The sequence below is a fragment of the Lycium ferocissimum genome, chromosome 7 (genome assembly GCF_029784015.1).
Source record: "Lycium ferocissimum isolate CSIRO_LF1 chromosome 7, AGI_CSIRO_Lferr_CH_V1, whole genome shotgun sequence".
Lineage (NCBI taxonomy): Eukaryota > Viridiplantae > Streptophyta > Magnoliopsida > Solanales > Solanaceae > Lycium > Lycium ferocissimum.
The window spans coordinates 34,859,415-34,880,133 of NC_081348.1; the positions used below are offsets into that span (position 1 = coordinate 34,859,415).

At 36.9% G+C, this 20,719-nt stretch overlaps 1 protein-coding gene across 5 annotated transcripts; it reads right to left on the minus strand.

The window, feature by feature from the left end:
- Positions 1–254: 254 nt before the first annotated feature.
- Positions 255–3,430, minus strand: LOC132064605 (E3 ubiquitin-protein ligase RZF1-like). 5 transcript variants are annotated; one of them, XR_009416585.1, is made up of 3 exons: positions 2,244–3,430; positions 1,785–1,997; positions 255–1,069 (listed from the first exon to the last, which is right to left on the minus strand). XR_009416585.1 is itself a non-coding variant. In XM_059457643.1 (2 exons), exon 1 carries the CDS (start codon positions 3,152–3,154, stop codon positions 2,276–2,278), a length of 879 nt encoding a protein of 292 aa, XP_059313626.1. In that variant the 5' UTR covers positions 3,155–3,430; the 3' UTR covers positions 255–1,997; positions 2,244–2,275. The 5 variants fall into 5 exon arrangements, 1 of the variants encoding a protein (XP_059313626.1); XR_009416584.1 differs by having other exon boundaries at positions 255–1,089; XR_009416583.1 differs by having other exon boundaries at positions 255–1,276.
- Positions 3,431–20,719: the final 17,289 nt, after the last annotated feature.

A 20,719-nucleotide genomic window follows, 5' to 3' on the forward strand; every position in this document is an offset into this window, starting at 1 on the left:
CGCTATAGTTCTTTTTGTAGACTAATAGTTTTTTTTTTTTTAATCGTTTCTCCATTTTTAAACCTCGCCACCTCAAAATAATAATATAAAAATAAAAATCAATTTAAATTAAATTTGTCCTCTTCTCGAGAAATTGGGATTACTTTTCTCTCTTAGGTATATATATATATATATATATATATTTTTTTTTTTTTTTTTTTAATTTCGTGTCATGTTTTCCCACGTAAATTTTTTGAGATAACCTTTTTTAAATGTCTTCTAAAGTGGTTAAACTTATAACTCAATTCAGAAAATTCAAATTAAATATTGATCTAATTTTTTGAAAGTAGGATATATTAACAAGTGACCTCCTGGATCACTAACTTTTTTCACAGGAAATTGGTTAATCACTCCTTCACCAACCACAACAAATGATTATTTGTTTGTTAATGGTATCGTCATCATTCTGAACAATAAGCTTTAGTTTTGTTTGATATTGAGGTTGTTGACATATGATTTTGACCATGAAGGACAAATATAAATTTCAATTTTTTTGTGCGGATCGCCCTTCAAAGCAACCGGTCTTTAATTTTTATCCTTCGCTTAATACCATGAGGATTGGAGTTCAAATTTCGGCTCAATTAAAAAAAAAATCGCAAGACAGAGTTTCGTAATTAAATTAGGCTTATTCGGGCAAAAGTTAGGCCTTAAGGCAGAATTTTTCAAAATTTCAATTGAGTAATTTTTTTTTCCGCCTTAATCCAGACCTCTATCTTGCCTTATACCTGAAGGTAAAACTCTGCCAAGGTAAAATTTGTCTTGTGCCTGAAGATAAAATTCTGCCTTGCGAATTCAAACTCTACCTTGCGATTTTTTTTAATTTTTGTCTGAGCGGAAATTCGAACCCGAAACTTTTAGCGAAAGGCAAAAATTAAATATCACCTATTTGTGGTATTTGAGGGACAAAAATTAAAGACCACCCTGAATAACGTCAATCGTGCAGATTGCCCGCAAAGCCACACTGAACATGGTCCTAATTGAAATGGTGAGAGGCTTCTCTTTCTCTATTTTTCTTCTTGCATTTTCTTGGCTGAAAGTAATTCCACGAGTCTACTAGTCGAACTACCATCAACATCAACAACAGTGACTTATAAAGAAGAGTTCCAACTGAAATTAAATTACTGCAATTAGTGTCATTTTCTTTTGTGCTTTGTAAGCCTTGTGATGCTTTGAGGAATCCAATTTGCATCCTTTCAAGATTTGTGCTTTACTGTTATCAACCTCTTGCTCAATTTAACTACCTTGAATTAGAAACAACATAATACTAAATTTCAACTGAATTCATTTTTTTAAGTTGACCTATAGTTTGATGGAGCTAGGAATACATATACGGGATTAGAAAAAATACTAGAATATCACATAGGATTTGTACCTCTGACCTAAAAGCAATTTTTGAATCCCTAAGTAGATTTACTAGAAATTTTGAATCACATAGTTTAACTGTAGAATCTTCCTTTAAGGATATTTACAGCTTATGTGTCAATTTAGCTTATGTGTCAATTTTGCCCTATTTGTGAGCGGATTCAATTAACTTACTGACAACACCTAGTTCCACCTCAGCCTATAACAAGTATCTTTCATAGTTGATACAGTAACATAAAAAAATTTGAGTAGCAACCTACTATATCAAGTTAATTTGCAGTAATAACGTAAAATTAAAAAAAAAATAAGAAAATAACACTATCAATGCATGCAACTTAAATCCTTTTTTTCTTTTGGACAGAGAGGGAAGGAGAGGCGCATACCTGGTGAGTCTCGTTTTTTGACCCCATTCATAGATAATTTCCATCCATCAGATTCAGAAAGATATATAGTTTTGTCAACATACCTGCTTTAGCGCCTAATGAAGCAAAGAACTAAAAGCAAACTACTACTCTTTACTGTATCTAAACCGAATAAGAACCAATTCAGCAGCAACCATTATCAAGGGAATATCCAAGGATTCCACCGAGCTCTCCCTGTCCAAAAATCAAATTATTATTCTTTAGTGAAAAATTTAGATCATTTTATGTCTTTCTTGTGAAGGGGTTGCTGAGATTTATCAGAACTAAATAACAATAAGAGTATTTTAATGTTGTAGCAGATAACCTAACTTATTTTCCATGTTACTAATTTCATTTTCTATGGACGGCTACCTATAGTTATCATATAGATAGTCACGATTGTATATAAGTTAAACTCGGAAAGTGTTAGCAATAGCTGACCTCTAGGAAAAACAGTTGTAGTCTCAAAAGTGTTAAAAGTATCTGTGTCTCCAACTTGACAGCAAACTAAAAGGCCAAAGAGAAGTAAGCTGAGTCCAACCCCAAATTAGAAGATTGTACATGTTCTCCTCTTCTTCTTGTTCATTAAATTCATTTGTGTAACTATTTTGGTCCTCGTTGTTTGAGAATCCTTGCAGCTGACACCGACAAACCGGACAAGTATTATGCATTCTTAGCCATGGAGCAATGCATTCAGAATGGTAAAAATGCTTGCAAGGTAACTCCTTAACTTCTATTCCAACTTCAAACTCATCCTTGCAAACAGGACAAACAGAGTCATTTTCCAAATGGTTTGCTGTTAGCACAATTCTTGGCAATGCATCTATTGCTGAAGAAGGCGCTGGAGGCGGCCCTGGCCTATCGTTCTGAGTCAATTCTTGAATCGATGGCAAAGAAAACATGTTCTCATGAGGAGACACAGGCCTAATAGGCTGATCATCAGGGCCAATAAATCGGAGAATTACACGAGCACGTTGTCTATTTTGATGATTTTGATCACCATTGTGGTTGTCACGTTGCCTAATTGATGGATCAGTCATGAGTGCCAAGGCATCAAGAAGGCGAGAATTCGAGGAAGGTTGTGGTTCTAGTACTGGCCTAGGCCTTGTAACATCAAGTTCATGGTAAACTTGGCCAAGACAATGAGGACATAAAATTTCAAATGGATTGGCTGAAGTTGTCCTAATGGATCTTTGGCAATTTCTGCACCAATAGTAATGGTATGTTCTCATTCTCTGGACTCCATTGACAATAACTCGAGGGCGAGGGATCAATGACATGTTCTTTTTTTGTGAAGAAAAGAAGGATATATGACAAATTAGATGTAGCAAAGACAGATAATGCAAAGTCATTTATTTATAGATGGTTTCAAGAAGAGAAGGGAAAGAAGAAAAAGGAAGGCTTTTTGGAAATGCTTTGCATGAAGAGATTCTTTTTCCAGTGGAAGGATATTTCTTTGCAGCTTCCTTAATCCTTGATGACTCCTCCTGCCAAAAGTAAAGTATAAGAATTAAGACAAACGTATTGGCTGTTGTAATTGGTGTTTTAATTCTAATATGATGAAGAAAACTTTATTGGCTGTTGTAATTGGTGTTTTAATTCTAATATGATGAAGAAAACTTTACTCAATATACTTTTTCTCTTCTTTCCTCCTCCTTGGCCACGTGTTGTATGAAAATGTATGGTACTAAAGTTCAAAACTAGTTAAGGTCATGTTGTCTAAGTTAAAAAATAAGAAGACAACCTTATTTATCTTCAGAATTTGATAGAGTTTCATAAGTAATTCGCTATGTGAAAGTTAATGACGGAATTAGATTTGGGTCACCCACGTGGGTCAACCCGGATTCATATAAATATAAATAATAAATAAATATATATTTGTTATATATTTAATTTATATTAAAAGGATGAAAAGACACAACTGTTAGGACTCGCTTAAACAGATGTCTTGTGTTTTTTAAATAGGAGAGCAATTCCTGCAAATTGTTTATTCCAAAAACACAGACAAAAACTTCTCCTTCTTCCTTCTCTAATTAACGCAAAGTTCACTTGAAGATTCTATTAGAGATTCTTCTCCGAAAGCAAGAACGAACTTCTGTAACCAAGGTACGCGATATAGACTGTGACTATTTCGGTGTAGTTCGTGTTTCATAAATATGTGATTGCACTATTTGACTAGTGAAACGAATTCAATTATCCTGCAAATTGTGTGTTTGATTTAATTTTTCATTGGCATCAGAGCCAGGTTTTAATTCGTTTCTTAGTCTAATTTTTCTCCTACGAAAATAATGTCGTATAAAGAAATCTCTTTTATGTTGTTTTGCGGCTTTTCTGTTTTGGCGTCAAAAGGGCGAGAAAAGGCCATAAATAGTCCCTGAACTATGGGAGTAGGTCTAAAATGGTCCCTGAACTATACACTTACCGGATTTAGTCCTTTAACTATTTAAAAACTTATCAAATTTGGTCTCCGTCTATTTTTTTATACAAACGTACAAACTCATAAACCTTCATGAGTTTATGAGACCGTCGGTTTTTTAAAATGACACCATCGGTTTTTAAATTTTTTTTTTTTTTTTTAACAAAACCGATCTACTGGGTCGATTTTTCGTCGATTTTAACCGACGCAGTCCGTCGGTTACGGAACGCGAGAGAGATCTTGAGGAGAAAAGTTGAGGTTAGATAACGAACTTGAGGAAAAGAAAGCAGGGAGAGAGAAATATAGGTCTGAGAAATGGTTTAACGATTAATCTCATGATGGTTTATGAGTTTGTACGTTATTTTTATAAAAAAAATAGACGGAGACCAAATTTGATAAGTTTTTGAATAGTTAAAGGACTAAATCCGGTAAGTGTATAGTTCAGGGACCATTTTAGACCTACTCCCATAGTTCAGGGACTATTTATGGCGTTTTCTCTCAAAAGGGCCGCCCGTTTTTTAATATGCGCCTATCTGTGTTTTTATTTCTTCAATTGTTGGGTTATACCATAATCATTGTTTGGTATATTTGAATGGAACGTCTTTTTCTTCCTTACTGTTAATGAAATTTATGATTCTTTCTTTCTTTTTCATTTTTTTTTTTGTTGAAAATTGAGAGAACAAGACTTCTGGAATTTTTTTTTTTTTTACTTTCGGCTTTAATTGAATATGACCAATTGAAAAGGTCTCAACTTTCAATTCAAAGGAAAGTAATTTTGCCCTATATAGGGCTTGTATTTCAGTTATAAGTTTCCTCCTGTTTTTTTTGGGTTTCCGTTCCATAAATTTTGTATAGAAACTTACCTGTTATGGAAAATCCTTTTTTCGTCCAAACAACCAATACATATTTGACACTAGTTAAATATTTCTATTGGTTGACATAAATTAACTCGGATGAGAGTCTGACTTAGAATATGACATTATGTTTTCCCAAGTATTTCACATATTTTTTTTAAGAAATAGGAAAAGGATGAGTACTAGCAGTAGATGCTTGGAGTAGCACTGGTTGTTGGTGTTTGTTCTATATTTTATGACTTAATTTCTTTTTGTATGGGATGTGTTTACCATCTGAAAGAAATAGAAGAAATATTATAAGGGCTTACAATGGAAGGGTTAAAATTCACCAGATTCCTATGAAGTTGGTTGGTTTGGCTACTTGGATGTTTTGTCTCCAACGAAAGATAGTCAATTGTTTTATGAAACAAGTTGAAAGGAATCCATAAATTCATATTAAAATTGATGGAAATATTAATTATTTGATTCAGATTTGGATGAATTCTGGTAACCTTTTTTTTAAGGGAAAACTTTCAGAATATAGAGCTAATCCAGTAAAACTACATAATGGTTTTTACTTCAGTAGTTCTGCATACCGTTGGATTGAAATAAATTTTTTTGGCATTTTTTGTGTGTTAAAAAAAATGGAATTTTCAAGTCTTTAAGAGGAATGAATCCTCCATAGTACTGTAAACTAACAATGAGATATTGTGTGTGTGTACATGTGCAAATTTGTATTTTTAATGCTAGTATTGTTAATGGTTTTTATTTCTATATCTGTTATAGAATTTATTTAATTTTCTATCTTGAATTTGTGTGAGTTAAGATAATCATTCCTTAGATGATTAATTATGTTAAATTTACGATATATTAGAATTCAGATGATGATTGGGAACATAGTGAACTTTTGATTCTGAATCTAGTATGAAATAAATATTAACATGATTAATTATTTTCGGAATTTCTATGTATATGAATTTAGGCATGTGAAAAGTACATAGTTGTCTCATGATAGTTTATACTTGTTTAATTCAGTATGTCAACTGCTGCAAAAAATATTGTTGCCGAGCTTAACAAAGGTGATTGTCACGACCCGAGCTACGGGCCGCGACGGGTATCCGGGGCTAACCACCGAACACCACTCACTTACCTGCTTATCTGCTGTTATTCATACTATATGCTCATAATCATATAAAAGCCTTTTTTTCTGAAATACATTAGCCTTTATAAACATAAGCCCTTCGGCTATCAAATAATATATATATATATATATACATATACATACAAGCCATGGGACCAGACTACCCACACTGCGTATCTACGAGCCTCTATTAGAATACTAGACATCTGGACGGGACAGGACCCCGTCATGCCCAAAACATGAATATACGTATATATACCAAAAGAGAATTCGTGGCACTTCCGAAAAATGGAGTGCTCTCAAACCACCAAATGCTAGCTCCCATGAAGTCCGGGTCACCTCCTCGTCTACCACGTGGGCATGAACACGGCGTCCGAAGAAAGAACGCGCACGAATATCAGACCGAGTATGTAAAGCATAAACAATAATAGAACATCGGAAATAGGGGAGGCATCAAATGAGGAGCAACTCCGTACTTACCGTATCATAAAAGAAATAGTGCATGCCGGCTTACTCTCATAAACATCATCATGTCATGTATGCATAAGTGTATAAGGCCCGACCATTTAGGTGCGGTGTGACAATCAATAATATTAGCCCGCGTCCGTGCCTCCCGCGTCCGGGTACCATCTCATGCCGTCCACTACTGCGCCGCCCATGCCATTTGGCCATGGTGTATAGCCGCCCGCCGTATAGGCGCGGTGTGATATCATCATATGCTCATTACAACATGCTCATTATATGCTCATCATAATGCATTTATCATAACTCATCATAACATGCTTATCATAATATGCTTATAGCAATACATACATAGAGACTCATAGATAATCATACTTCATCGGGGTGACGTAAGGTCGTGGACCCCCTGTTGACACCCAATTTTGTCCCTCCTTTATTCTAATTTATTTCTTCGGCTTCTAAATTTAGTAACGAGCTAAGTATTTTATTTTCACTTCTATTTTTACTACTATTAATATTATTACTTTCATTTGCACTATTCTACTATCAACATTAATAGTATTACTTTATCACAATTTTTAAAGGGTTCGTCGTCATTTTATTATCGTTAAATTAATTATACTTTATCAAGTCTTTTATTTTCTACATATTGATCATTAATTATCATAGTATATATATTGTACTAGTTACTAAATTAGAAGCCCAAAAATAATTAAAATAGAGGAGGAAGGACTAATATTTTTCAGCCAAATTAATGGCCCAAAATACAAACACAATATCCATTAAATCCACCAGCCCATAAACATTTTCGGACCAATCCAGTCCACCAACCCATTAAACTCAGCCCAAAACCCGACAATCCGACCCGGCCCACTTCCTTTCTCTTAGTCTTTAGGTTTTCTTTCATTTTTCATTCTCAGCCGTCCTTCTCCTCATCATCATCTCTCTCCTCCCCTTTGAGCAAATTCCAAATTTTTCTTAGCCATGGCAGATTTTGCTATGCTATTTCCATACAAGATTTGTCTCTATCTTTGCTTACGGGCATATACTTGGTCATCAACAGAATAGATTTTCCATTTTTTTTTTTTTTTTGGTTTCGAATCATACGGTAATCTTCAAAGACCAGTTGGTCGAACCATCTTCGGAAATACCAAAGCCGAATCACGTGATCATCTGCTCCTTTTTCTGATTTCTTACTGGCGAATACTTACAAAGTCTGAAACGTTCAAATTTTGAATGGGTTTTGACCCAATTTCAAATGGTAGATTTTAAAATCCCGCCCAAACGAAACCCTAGTTTTCGACACCTATAAATGGGTCTCTAAGTGCTCAGCCGAAGGAGGTAGCTTACTCTCGAATTTCATACCATTCGACAGAGTATTTTAGCCTGTTCTTGAATATTTTCTTATACGGGTTCCTTTTCAATAGCCATGGCCTCACTCTAAAATACAGCCAACATATTACTTACTTTCATTCTTATGTTTGAGATTTTAGTTACTTTAATCGAGTTCGGGTTCGTTCGCGTTCGAGCGTAGATTCGAGGTCATCGACACCCTGTTCACTGCACCATCAGCAGGTAAAGTTTGATGCATTTCGACTTACTATTCTGTTAAGAATTCTGTTAGTATAGAAAGTCACGTTGTGATGTCTTGATTATTACCGTTTCACTCAAATCTGGGCTTATTGGTACCGTTTGGATTCGTTTAGATACTGTCGCATTTTATACGCTTGTTATTGTTGGATGACCTCGTTCCAGTATATGTGTGTATATTTTTATATATCACGTTTTAGATAGAATTCCAAGTAAGAAGTTATGTGATTGTCATTTTGTTCGATCTGATCAGTTTTTTTAGCATAAGCTTAGATGTTGTTTGGTTTCAATCGTCCGTGAACCTGCGTGGACTATGTGTTAGTTTAAAATGGGATTTGCAAATGAGACTATTTTTTGCGTTTTGCTGAAAGCAGTTAATGAATGTCGGGAGTCTTGTATGCATGAAATATATTAATAGTACAGTCGGGTATTAATCACAAAGCTGTTCTCCGACATTAGCCTAGACTTTAAATGAACTAAAAGATCGCTGAATTCGTCGAAAGCGTTATGAAGGACAGTTGCATTGATAGTGCCAGTAGTTGCGGTCATGCTTCTTCCTGCTATCTTTTCTCATTCTGGTTTGGTTAGTCATACCCTGCTGGCTGTGGCATTCTGATGTTTGTTCAGTTTAGCATCATCATGTTGGTCATGGTATTTAAGTTCTTGTCCCTGTCTAAACTTAGCCACTATCATGTTTTTCTTTCCCTTTTTAGTCTAGTTCAATCCTATGCTGTTTTCAAATTCCTGTAGATTAACTATGTTTTAGTTGGTTTTCTGCTTTAGTATGTAAATCCAATGATATTTTGGATTGTCTCTGTTAAATGCTCTGTTTTTATTAAGAATAACTATGCTTTAAGGTCCTGTTGTAGTTGAATCTGGCAGTTGTCCATTAGTTCATGATGAATATTATAAGGTTAATGTCATTTGCAATAGAACCAAAACTTAAGAACTATCCTGTTGACCAAGAATTAGACTTTCATGATTCTGGTTACCATGACGTTTGTAAATATTTGTTTCGGTCTGGGTTTGCAAATTGCGTGTTTGTCCTCAGATTTTAATATTCGTTAAAAAGTGTGTGCTCTCTGCTAACTCGTGTTTACTTTCTTCTTTTTATCTTGCATGAACACCGGAGCAAAATGGAGTCCTATTTGGTCCGAGACTCTTGTACCACCATGGAGTCAAACCCACAACACATCTAGAAATTCTGGACTTATTATCATCCAACTTCGTATCGGAACATTCAAACCATAGCAGATGCCATTTATTTCTCTTCTTTTACTGCTATTTGCTTATTGTCATATTTATTTGCTTATGTGGGGATCATCTAGTTGATAAATGGTTTTATTTGGTCATCTCCAGACAATTTCTAGTTAGCAACTAATTTATTGTTGATCACGTAGGACTGGTCTCTCTAGCTAATAGTGTCGGGTCGAATGCTTAGTACACTTTGACAGTAGCTTGATTTTGAAAACAGAATATGACATAATAGAGTTGGGAATTAGTTTTTTTTTTTTAAAATCAGAAGTCGGCTATTTAGAGTTTTGGTTCACCTTTCATTCACCCCCGTTATGTATGTTTAGATTTACCCATTAAAATTTGGAGTTAAAATGTTCAGGGCAATTTTTTAGGCTCAGCAAATTCATGTCAAATATTTTATGTTGCTGAGCCAAGAATATGAAGTTTTCCTCAAGTGTTAGATATTTTCTTTACTCTAAAAAATGTTCCTTTCTTTAAGTTTGACGTCAAGTCCCATATTTTTCATTTCTCGGGTCCAAGTATTACTCTCGCAATCTCGTGTCCACTTTTAATCTCCATAATCAGTTTTCTACCACGGTACCAAAACTAGTAGCTATTCTACTCTTAAACAAAATTAGTTAAAGTCTTCCCCGCTTTTGAGTTATTTTCAAATATATATTCCCCCGCTCCTCCAATTTACAACTAAACTCGTTTATACAAATTATCATTTTTACAAGTCTGTTTCTACTAATATTATTATCTTCTCCTTTAAGAACCCTAGCAATATTTACAAGTTATTTCCCAAACATTTAGAATACTATATTTACACTTAGCCTAACTAATCATAAGTCCGGTCGGATTAACCATTATTAATGGAACTTAGAGGATGCCTAATACCTTCCCTCTAGGTTAGTTGAACCCGTACCTAGAATCATTTGGTTTCGCAGACTTTAAAAACAAATCAACTTTAGATAATTACTTTAATTAACCTTAGGTGCCCTAATTCACCGTAAATAATTAGGTGGCGACTCCTTAACTTTAATTAACCCCGGAATTACCCGGATGTTATAAACTATTTTGACCCGGTTAAAATAGGGTATGATGACAACCTTTTAAGCGACTCCGTGGACTACTTAGGTTCTAACCATAACGGACTTAGTTTTTAAATAGGCTTTGTGTGTTTGTTTATTACTTTATTTGTTGATTGACTGTTTTCACATGCTATTAACTGTTTGTCTGATATAAACTGTTTAACTGTTACTGCTTTGATATAAATTGTCATTCCGTTTCACTTTTCTCCACTTCTGGAAACTCACACTATCACACGTACACGCGAGGTGTGTTTTGCGCACCCGCAAATTTCTTTCAAAATCCCAAATTTTAGGAGAGTTGGCATATGCGCGGGGTGTCCGAATACTGGTGACCGCGTAGCCTTCTCACTCGAGTAGTCCGCTCGGGAACCTTGCGTCTAGTAAACCAACTCTTAGTCAACCTAGGATAGAGCTAAACCAACACCCGTTACTACGGGCATACATTTCATGACCTAGGAGGTTTAATACCCTTGGTGTATTAAATCCATTAGATGACTTTATCCAAACGTCCAAGTGGGTCCACGACCCCAAGCCGACACTAAATCATACTTTATGTGCATGTTTGAAGAGAATCGTGCCTAAATATTGACTATTTGCTTTAATTAATTAAACTTTAGGAGGGAGGGAACAACTAACATTTCTATGACAGGTATGGATCCGCATCGGAGTACAACAAATGCCGAAGACCAGTGACATCACAAATGGAGCTGAAAGTTAGACATAGGAAATTACATTTACTTAGATTAGGGAAACTTTATGTTGTATTCATTTAATATGTAATAAATATTATTTTTTGTACTTTATTTTGGGAAATAGAATTTGTTTAATTAATCAAAAGCAATGGAATGACGTATTATGGCACACTTTACCCTTCAAACAAACGTTAGGCCTACCTCTGGCACAAAGAGGTCACATGCATATTAGGACGCGTTATTGGCTGATATATTCATGTACATTTGTTGACAACTTGTTTGACTTTATTTGATGAATTATTTGCCACATGACCTGCTTGACTTTACGTGATCATGACTTTACCTAGACTGACATCACTTGCACTATTGTGTTTCTTTCTATTTTATTATTCCCAAAGAGGTTGATTCGTGTTGACACTCGAGCTGGCCGACCATCCTTACCGCACAAGGTCAAAAACGTCATCACTACCTCAACGTACCTGGATTGTGCAAGGAAAGGAAATTATCATGACTGATCCAGCCGCATCCGTTTCAACTGGTCTAGAAAACATTGTGATCTCTAGCGATCCTCCCGAGACTTCTGAACACAGAGTTACTATGCAACATGACGAACATATCGCCCGCCTGACTCAAGAAATTGAGGACCTACGTAGCGAACTAAATCGGGTTAGGGACCTGACCAATTTATCCGTTACACTCCAAAGTCCACCTCCTGAACCCAGAACTGTCGCACCAAATCCACCCCGCTTTCCATCACTTGAATCTCCAGTCCCTGAACACTTTCCTCCACAAAATACCGCACCCGCCAACAACAACTTCCCTCCACCAAATCCATCATCCGTCTACACCCCTCTACAAAGTCAACCAACCACCCACGTTACCTGTACTCCTTCACAAAATCAACCACCTACCTACAACGCCTACGCTACTCCTAATCCACCACCCGTCAACCCGCCAAATCAATCATAAGTTCACACTCCTTATATTCCGTTACCTACCAACACCAATCGCCACCTACAACTACTCCTCAAAACCCACCAAACCAACTACCTACAAACACCGCTTACAACACACCACCACCAGTCCAAAACACTCCCACTGTCCAAACTTATCCAACCCAGCATATACAAGGGGCACATTTTGTCACTCCTAACGCACAATATGTTCCTCCGGTATATGCAGCGGAAACACAAGCCTATACCAACCCAAGAATCGGTTCCAACCCGAAGTAGACGATACGAGGAAACGGAGAAAGAGGCAAAAGCAAGGGCGGACGATATGTTGCTAAAAGAGATCACACGATCTCAAAGAAGAAATGAGAAATCTTCAAGTTGCTAGGGGAACTAAGAGTGTAGAATACGAGGATTTGTGCGTTCGGCCGATGTTGACCTACTGCGGGCTACAAACCGCCGAAGTTTGATACTTTCGATGGAACCGGCGATCCTCACACACACACTTATGGCTTTGCGACAAACTGGTTGGAGTAGGTAGAGACCGAACATAAGGATGAAGCTATTCATCGGGAGCTTATCCGGCGAGGCCCAATGGTATACACAACGGACGTTCGTAAATGGCATGGTTGGAGCGACATGGCCCAAGACTTTATGGACCGATTCGGTTTCAACACGACATTACACCGGATTGCAGTCTATATGACTAAGTTAACCAAGAAGTCCACCGAGTCGTTCCGCGAGTATGCACTTTGCGTTGGAGGTCGAAGCGACCGTGGTTCAACCCCGATGAATGACGGAGAAATGACCGCTACCTTCGTTGAATGCCGCTGGCATATTTTATGAGAAAATGATAGGTATGATGGGACAGAAATTCACAGAAGTTGTCCGAATGGGAGAAGCTTTGGAAGAAGGAATCAAATCTGGAAAAATTCAGGATCTTGCCGCTTTACAAGCAGTAAACAAAGCCATTCAATCTGGTTCTATCAGTGGGCCTAAAAAGAAGAAAGAAGACAACTGCAGATCATGAATGTCCAAGGACATAAGCCGAGCCAGCCACTACATACTTTAACCATCCACAACCACCTTTCTACCCTTACCATTACGTTGAACCTTACCAAACTCCACTATCTCCTTACCCCCGTCTACAATACCCAAGCAAATTACTACCAACCCCGAGCACCTCCACATCAAAACCCACGTCCATATCGACCTGTTCAAGCTCCTACTTACCAAAATCGACCACACACCGCACCCAAAACTCGTCCAAACACTGACACCAAAAACACCCGTAATTACACTCGGTTCGCTGAACCCTTGGCTCAATTATTCGAAAGATTGAAAGCAGCAGGTGTGATACAACCGATCGAAGGGAAAATTCCTGATCCCATTCCAAGATGGTTTGATGGTTCTAAACGTTGTGCATATCATTAAGAGTTCTTGGGCACGACACCGAGGATTGCTACGGCCTCAAAAACAAAATTGAAGCCTTAATCAAAGAAGGAGCGATCCAACTTACTGGAGCTCAGCCCAATGTGGACAACAACCCTCTACCTGCTCATGAAAATGCCAACGTGAACATGATCACTGTTGAGGAAGTTGGAGATGTGAAAGTCGTCATGCCATCAACCTTTGTCGCTCCCGTGGGAACAATCCAAAAACAAGCACCGACAAAGATTGCTACTACAACTGCTTACAACACCGTGACACCGACCATTCAGGGTGCCGAACCAGGAGAGACTCTGAAGAAGTGGACTTGTACTCCGTCCTTGGTTCGCCGGGAGTCTTGGTAGATTTGAACATGTAGTGAACTTTTTTTTAAAATTGAGGCTTAAGTTGTGTCCTAAAACTTTTGTTGTTTCGCCTCATCTTTTGGAAGCTTAAATTGCAAAAACTATGAATGCATTTCTGATTTTCCTTAATCATCTATTATTATTTTCTACTTTATTTATCAAATCTGCCGACTCTATGATTGTGACATAAACAAATAGACAACATACATCCCGAGAGAGTAACAAAGAAATTAGAGGACAAGACAAGATTCCATTCGAAATAGCCGATAGGTGATGACACAAACCTCAAAGTCGAGAAAAAGCAAAATATGACATTAGGTTAGACAACCTAGTTTGCAACCTTTCCTTTAAACCGTACGAACTACGTTCCGACCTGATTCCCGTGGTGGGATACGTAGGCAGCCCACATAGGGTTCGGTTGCATTACAACAAAGATCCAAAAATCCTTATTACCTAAGAATAACTATACATAGCCCGATTCCCTCGGCGGGATTCGCAGACTACCAATAGACGAGTCAGTCATATTTAGATAAAATCCAACAAACCTTTAGCCATTTACGTAACAGAACTACGCCGACCTGATTCCCTTGGTGGGATACGTAGGCAATCCATATCGGGTACGGTCCCTTTATTAGAAAATTTCAAACCATTTCCACGTGTCCTACGAACTACGTTCTGACCTGATTCCTTTGGCGGGATACGTAGGCAACCTATATAAGGTTCGGTCACACCACAACATAAGTTTAGTACATCCTTCTGAGCCAAAACTGGGGCATATTTTGAAAGATTAGACAAGAACAGAGTTAGACATCGACAAGACTAAGGCTACCAGACAAGGAATAGTATAGGCAAATGACTTTTCAATTGTGTCACAATCCGAGGTTGGCAGAAATATTTTACAACTTACATACATATATATCTTTCCTTATATACATATATCTACATATATATCTTTCCTTACATACATCCATTTGCATATAGGTATTTTACAACTTATATACATATAGTTACGTTTCCTTATACATATACTTACATACTTACCTTTCAAATGAAATACTTTCTTTCAATTGTTTCACTACTGTTCATCTACCGAGACTTGAATGGAGATCACAAGATCTAAACAAACAAGACGAATGGAGTGTCAACGACGTCAAGCTTCGAGTCAACACGAATCAACTTCCCCCTCCCAAACTAAGAATTTTTCTTTGAGTGCAGGAACTAAAAGGTCGCAAGACCAACAGTCAAGTCCATCAAACATGGCCAAGAATCCTCGCCTTAAAAGCCAAACGGCTTTATTTCCAACTTTATCTCTACTTTCATTCTTTATTACAATAACTTTATGACTTTATTAACAATTATACCTGTTTTGTAGGTTACGTGTCGCTAGTTTGGCTTATCACGATACCGTCAACATCATCAGCCAAACGGCTATACTATCACTTTCCCCTCTCTACTTTATCATTTATTGTACCAATTTTTATAGGAATCTACATTCTTATCATTCACTTTACCTACTTTGACCACTTTACCACGAACTTTGCGAATCGAACATTAAGTCTCCGAAGACAACCTAGGAGGGATCATCATTAAGTCTCCGAAGACAACGGGGGCATCGTTTGGCTATACGACCTCACGTGCATAAGCGAACGGCTACACTATGACTTTACTCTCTACTTTATCATTCACTTTACCAACTTTAACCACTTTACCCTGAACTTTGTGGGAATCGACATTAAGTCTCCGAAGACAACCGGAGGGATCATCATTAAGTCTCCGAAGACAACCGGGGGCATCATTCGGCACACACCTCGCATGCGTAAGCCGGACGGCTATACTATGACTTTACTCTCTACTTTATCATTCACTTTACCAACTTTAACAACTTTACTTTAGACCTTACAGGAATTATCATCAAGGCTCCGAAGACAACCGGAGATATCATCCACTTTACAACTTTACCCCGGACTTTACGGAAACCTTCATCAAGTCCCCGAAGACAACCGAGACATCACATGGCTACACGGCCTCGTCTGCGTATAAGCCGAACGGCTACACTTTTACTTTACTCTCTCTTTACTACTTTACTTTACCATCCACTTTACCTACTTTAACGACTTTACTTTAAATTCCGAGATATCATTTATCATCAAGTTCCCGAAGAAGACAATAGGAGGCCTTATTATCATTAAAGTCTTCAAATACAAACTGGAGATATTCAGCATAAACATCGTGCATTCATTCAAGTCTCTGAAGACAACCAGAGACAACATTTGGCCACACTGCTTCATTATAAGCCACACGGCTTCATCCTCACTTTCACACTTATATTTTATCATTTTACATTCTTTATAAGTTTTACAGTTTCAACTCTATCCCAGACTTTATTACTAATTTTGACATGAATTTCAGTTTTGACGGAAAGTACAATCTACAGAGACATAGCACAACGTGGAACTTTATCTTACGCAGTGAACTGGGGCAAATTTGCTGAAGAGGAATATCAAACTCACAAGCAAAGGTCACGGATCTACTCTCGAACTCAGTTCCGCCTACGTCCACAAACACGTGATACGTAGGTTAATTTCTCTTTCATATCCACCGCTAAAACTCTACTCAAGCAACTCCTTTCACAATCTCGTGTCCTTTCCTGTATCCCAGTCTCACCATAATTCAATACTGGGGCAAAAGCATAGCGTAGATATCTTCCGCTTCTTTCGAACTACATACAACTTGATTCTCGTGAAACCCGAGATATGTAGGCAACTCAAAATCGTGGGTCGGCCATAATTCTTTCTATTTCCATAATATTTTCCACCAATCCTCCTAACCCATATTTCCTCAAGTTTTTCTGAGTTCATATTTGTTGGTCGGAACAAAATCGGCCTCTACGTCAACTTCTTCGCCCGAAAACTCTTACATCGTCTCCGGTCGAAGAGGGGCATCTGTTGACACCCAATTTTGTCCCTCCTTTATTCTAATTTATTTCTTCGGCTTCTAAATTTAGTAACGAGCTAAGTATTTTATTTTCACTTCTATTTTTACTACTATTAATATTATTACTTTCATTTGCACTATTCTACTATCAACATTAATAGTATTACTTTATCACAATTTTTAAAGGGTTCGTCGTCATTTTATTATCGTTAAATTAATTATACTTTATCAAGTCTTTTATTTTCTACATATTGATCATTAATTATCATAGTATATATATTGTACTAGTTACTAAATTAGAAGCCCAAAAATAATTAAAATAGAGGAGGAAGGACTAATATTTTTCAGCCAAATTAATGGCCCAAAATACAAACACAATATCCATTAAATCCACCAGCCCATAAACATTTTCGGACCAATCCAGTCCACCAACCCATTAAACTCAGCCCAAAACCCGACAATCCGACCCGGCCCACTTCCTTTCTCTTAGTCTTTAGGTTTTCTTTCATTTTTCATTCTCAGCCGTCCTTCTCCTCATCATCATCTCTCTCCTCCCCTTTGAGCAAATTCCAAATTTTTCTTAGCCATGGCAGATTTTGCTATGCTATTTCCATACAAGATTTGTCTCTATCTTTGCTTACGGGCATATACTTGGTCATCAACAGAATAGATTTTCCATTTTTTTTTTTTGGTTTCGAATCATACGGTAATCTTCAAAGACCAGTTGGTCGAACCATCTTCGGAAATACCAAAGCCGAATCACGTGATCATCTGCTCCTTTTTCTGATTTCTTACTGGCGAATCCTTACAAAGTCTGAAACGTTCAAATTTTGAATGGGTTTTGACCCAATTTCGAATGGTAGATTTTAAAATCCCGCCCAAACGAAACCCTAGTTTTCGACACCTATAAATGGGTCTCTAAGTGCTCAGCCGAAGGAGGTAGCTTACTCTCGAATTTCATACCATTCGACAGAGTATTTTAGCCTGTTCTTGAATATTTTCTTATACGGGTTCCTTTTCAATAGCCATGGCCTCACTCTAAAATACAGCCAACATATTACTTACTTTCATTCTTATGTTTGAGATTTTAGTTACTTTAATCGAGTTCGGGTTCGTTCGCGTTCGAGCGTAGATTCGAGGTCATCGACACCCTGTTCACTGCACCATCAGCAGGTAAAGTTTGATGCATTTCGACTTACTATTCTGTTAAGAATTCCGTTAGCATAGAAAGTCACGTTGTGATGTCTTGATTATTACCGTTTCACTCAAATCTGGGCTTATTGGTACCGTTTGGATTCGTTTAGATACTGTCGCATTTTATACGCTTGTTATTGTTGGATGACCTCGTTCCAGTATATGTGTGTATATTTTTATATATCACGTTTTAGATAGAATTCCAAGTAAGAAGTTATGTGATTGTCATTTTGTTCGATCTGATCAGTTTTTTTAGCATAAGCTTAGATGTTGTTTGGTTTCAATCGTCCGTGAACCTGCGTGGACTATGTGTTAGTTTAAAATGGGATTTGCAAATGAGACTATTTTTGCGTTCTGCTGAAAGCAGTTAATGAATGTCGGGAGTCCTGTATGCATGAAATATATTAACAGTACAGTCGGGTCTTAATCATAAAGCTGTTCTCCGACATTAGCCTAGACCTTGAATGAACTAAAAGATTGCTGCATTCGTCGAAAGCGTTATGAAGGACAGTTGCATTGATAATGCCAGTCGTTGCGGTCATGCTTCTTCCTGCTATCTTTTCTCATTCTGGTTTGGTTAGTCATACCCTGCTGGCTGTGGCATTCTGATGTTTGTTCAGTTTAGCATCATCATGTTGGTCATGGTATTTAAGTTCTTGTCCCTGTCTAAACTTAGCCACTATCATGTTTTTCTTTCCCTTTTTAGTCTAGTTCAATCCTATGCTGTTTTCAAATTCCTGTAGATTAACTATGTTTTAGTTGGTTTTCTGCTTTAGTATGTAAATCCAATGATATTTTGGATTGTCTCTGTTAAATGCTCTGTTTTTATTAAGAATAACTATGCTTTAAGGTCCTGTTGTAGTTGAATCTGGCAGTTGTCCATTAGTTCATGATGAATATTATAAGGTTAATGTCATTTGCAATAGAACCAAAACTTAAGAACTATCCTGTTGACCAAGAATTAGACTTTCATGATTCTGGTTACCATGACGTTTGTAAATATTTGTTTCGGTCTGGGTTTGCAAATTGCGTGTTTGTCCTCAGATTTTAATATTCGTTAAAAAGTGTGTGCTCTCTGCTAACTCGTGTTTACTTTCTTCTTTTTATCTTGCATGAACACCGGAGCAAAATGGAGTCCTATTTGGTCCGAGACTCTTGTACCACCATGGAGTCAAACCCACAACACATCTAGAAATTCTGGACTTATTATCATCCAACTTCGTATCGGAACATTCAAACCATAGCAGATGCCATTTATTTCTCTTCTTTTACTGCTATTTGCTTATTGTCATATTTATTTGCTTATGTGGGGATCATCTAGTTGATAAATGGTTTTATTTGGTCATCTCCAGACAATTTCTAGTTAGCAACTAATTTATTGTTGATCACGTAGGACTGGTCTCTCTAGCTAATAGTGTCGGGTCGAATGCTTAGTACACTTTGACAGTAGCTTGATTTTGAAAACAGAATATGACATAATAGAGTTGGGAATTAGTTTTTTTTTTTTAAAATCAGAAGTCGGCTATTTAGAGTTTTGGTTCACCTTTCATTCACCCCCGTTATGTATGTTTAGATTTACCCATTAAAATTTGGAGTTAAAATGTTCAGGGCAATTTTTTAGGCTCAGCAAATTCATGTCAAATATTTTATGTTGCTGAGCCAAGAATATGAAGTTTTCCTCAAGTGTTAGATATTTTCTTTACTCTAAAAATGTTCCTTTCTTTAAGTTTGACGTCAAGTCCCATATTTTTCATTTCTCGGGTCCAAGTATTACTCTCGCAATCTCGTGTCCACTTTTAATCTCCATAATCAGTTTTCTACCACGGTACCAAAACTAGTAGCTATTCTACTCTTAAACAAAATTAGTTAAAGTCTTCCCCGCTTTTGAGTTATTTTCAAATATATATTCCCCCCGCTCCTCCAATTTACAACTAAACTCGTTTATACAAATTATCATTTTTACAAGTCTGTTTCTACTAATATTATTATCTTCTCCTTTAAGAACCCTAGCAATATTTACAAGTTATTTCCCAAACATTTAGAATACTATATTTACACTTAGCCTAACTAATCATAAGTCGGTCGGATTAACCATTATTAATGGAACTTAGAGGATGCCTAATACCTTCCTACAGGTTAGTTGAACCCGTACCTAGAATCATTTGGTTTATGAGACTTTAAAAACAAATCAACTTTAGATAATTGTTTTAATTAACCTTAGGTGCCCTAATTCACCGTAAATAATTAGGTGGCGACTCCTTAACTTTAATTAACTTAATTATGGGGATGTTATAAAAAGCTATTTTGACCTTAAAATAGGGTATGACACCCCCGATGTCATTTTGAGCATTCATAAGTATTCTTCCTCACCTCAAGAACAAGCATAAGGTGAGTGTACATAGTGATCAATATCATTAGATTACATATATTACATCACTCACTCCTTAAAGAGCATCATATCGTAGGCTATGACATTTCTAGACTTTAGCTTACTATCATCCCATCGTATTCATCTTATATTCCTTATCTCGTATAGCTATTCATGAGAGAGGGACTCTTAACTTTCTTGGAGGTGGAACATTTAT

Coding starts and splice junctions, on each gene's coding strand:
- LOC132064605 (XM_059457643.1), bottom strand. CDS start 3,154: ATGACTTTGCATTATCTGTCTTTGCTACATCTAATTTGTCATATATCC.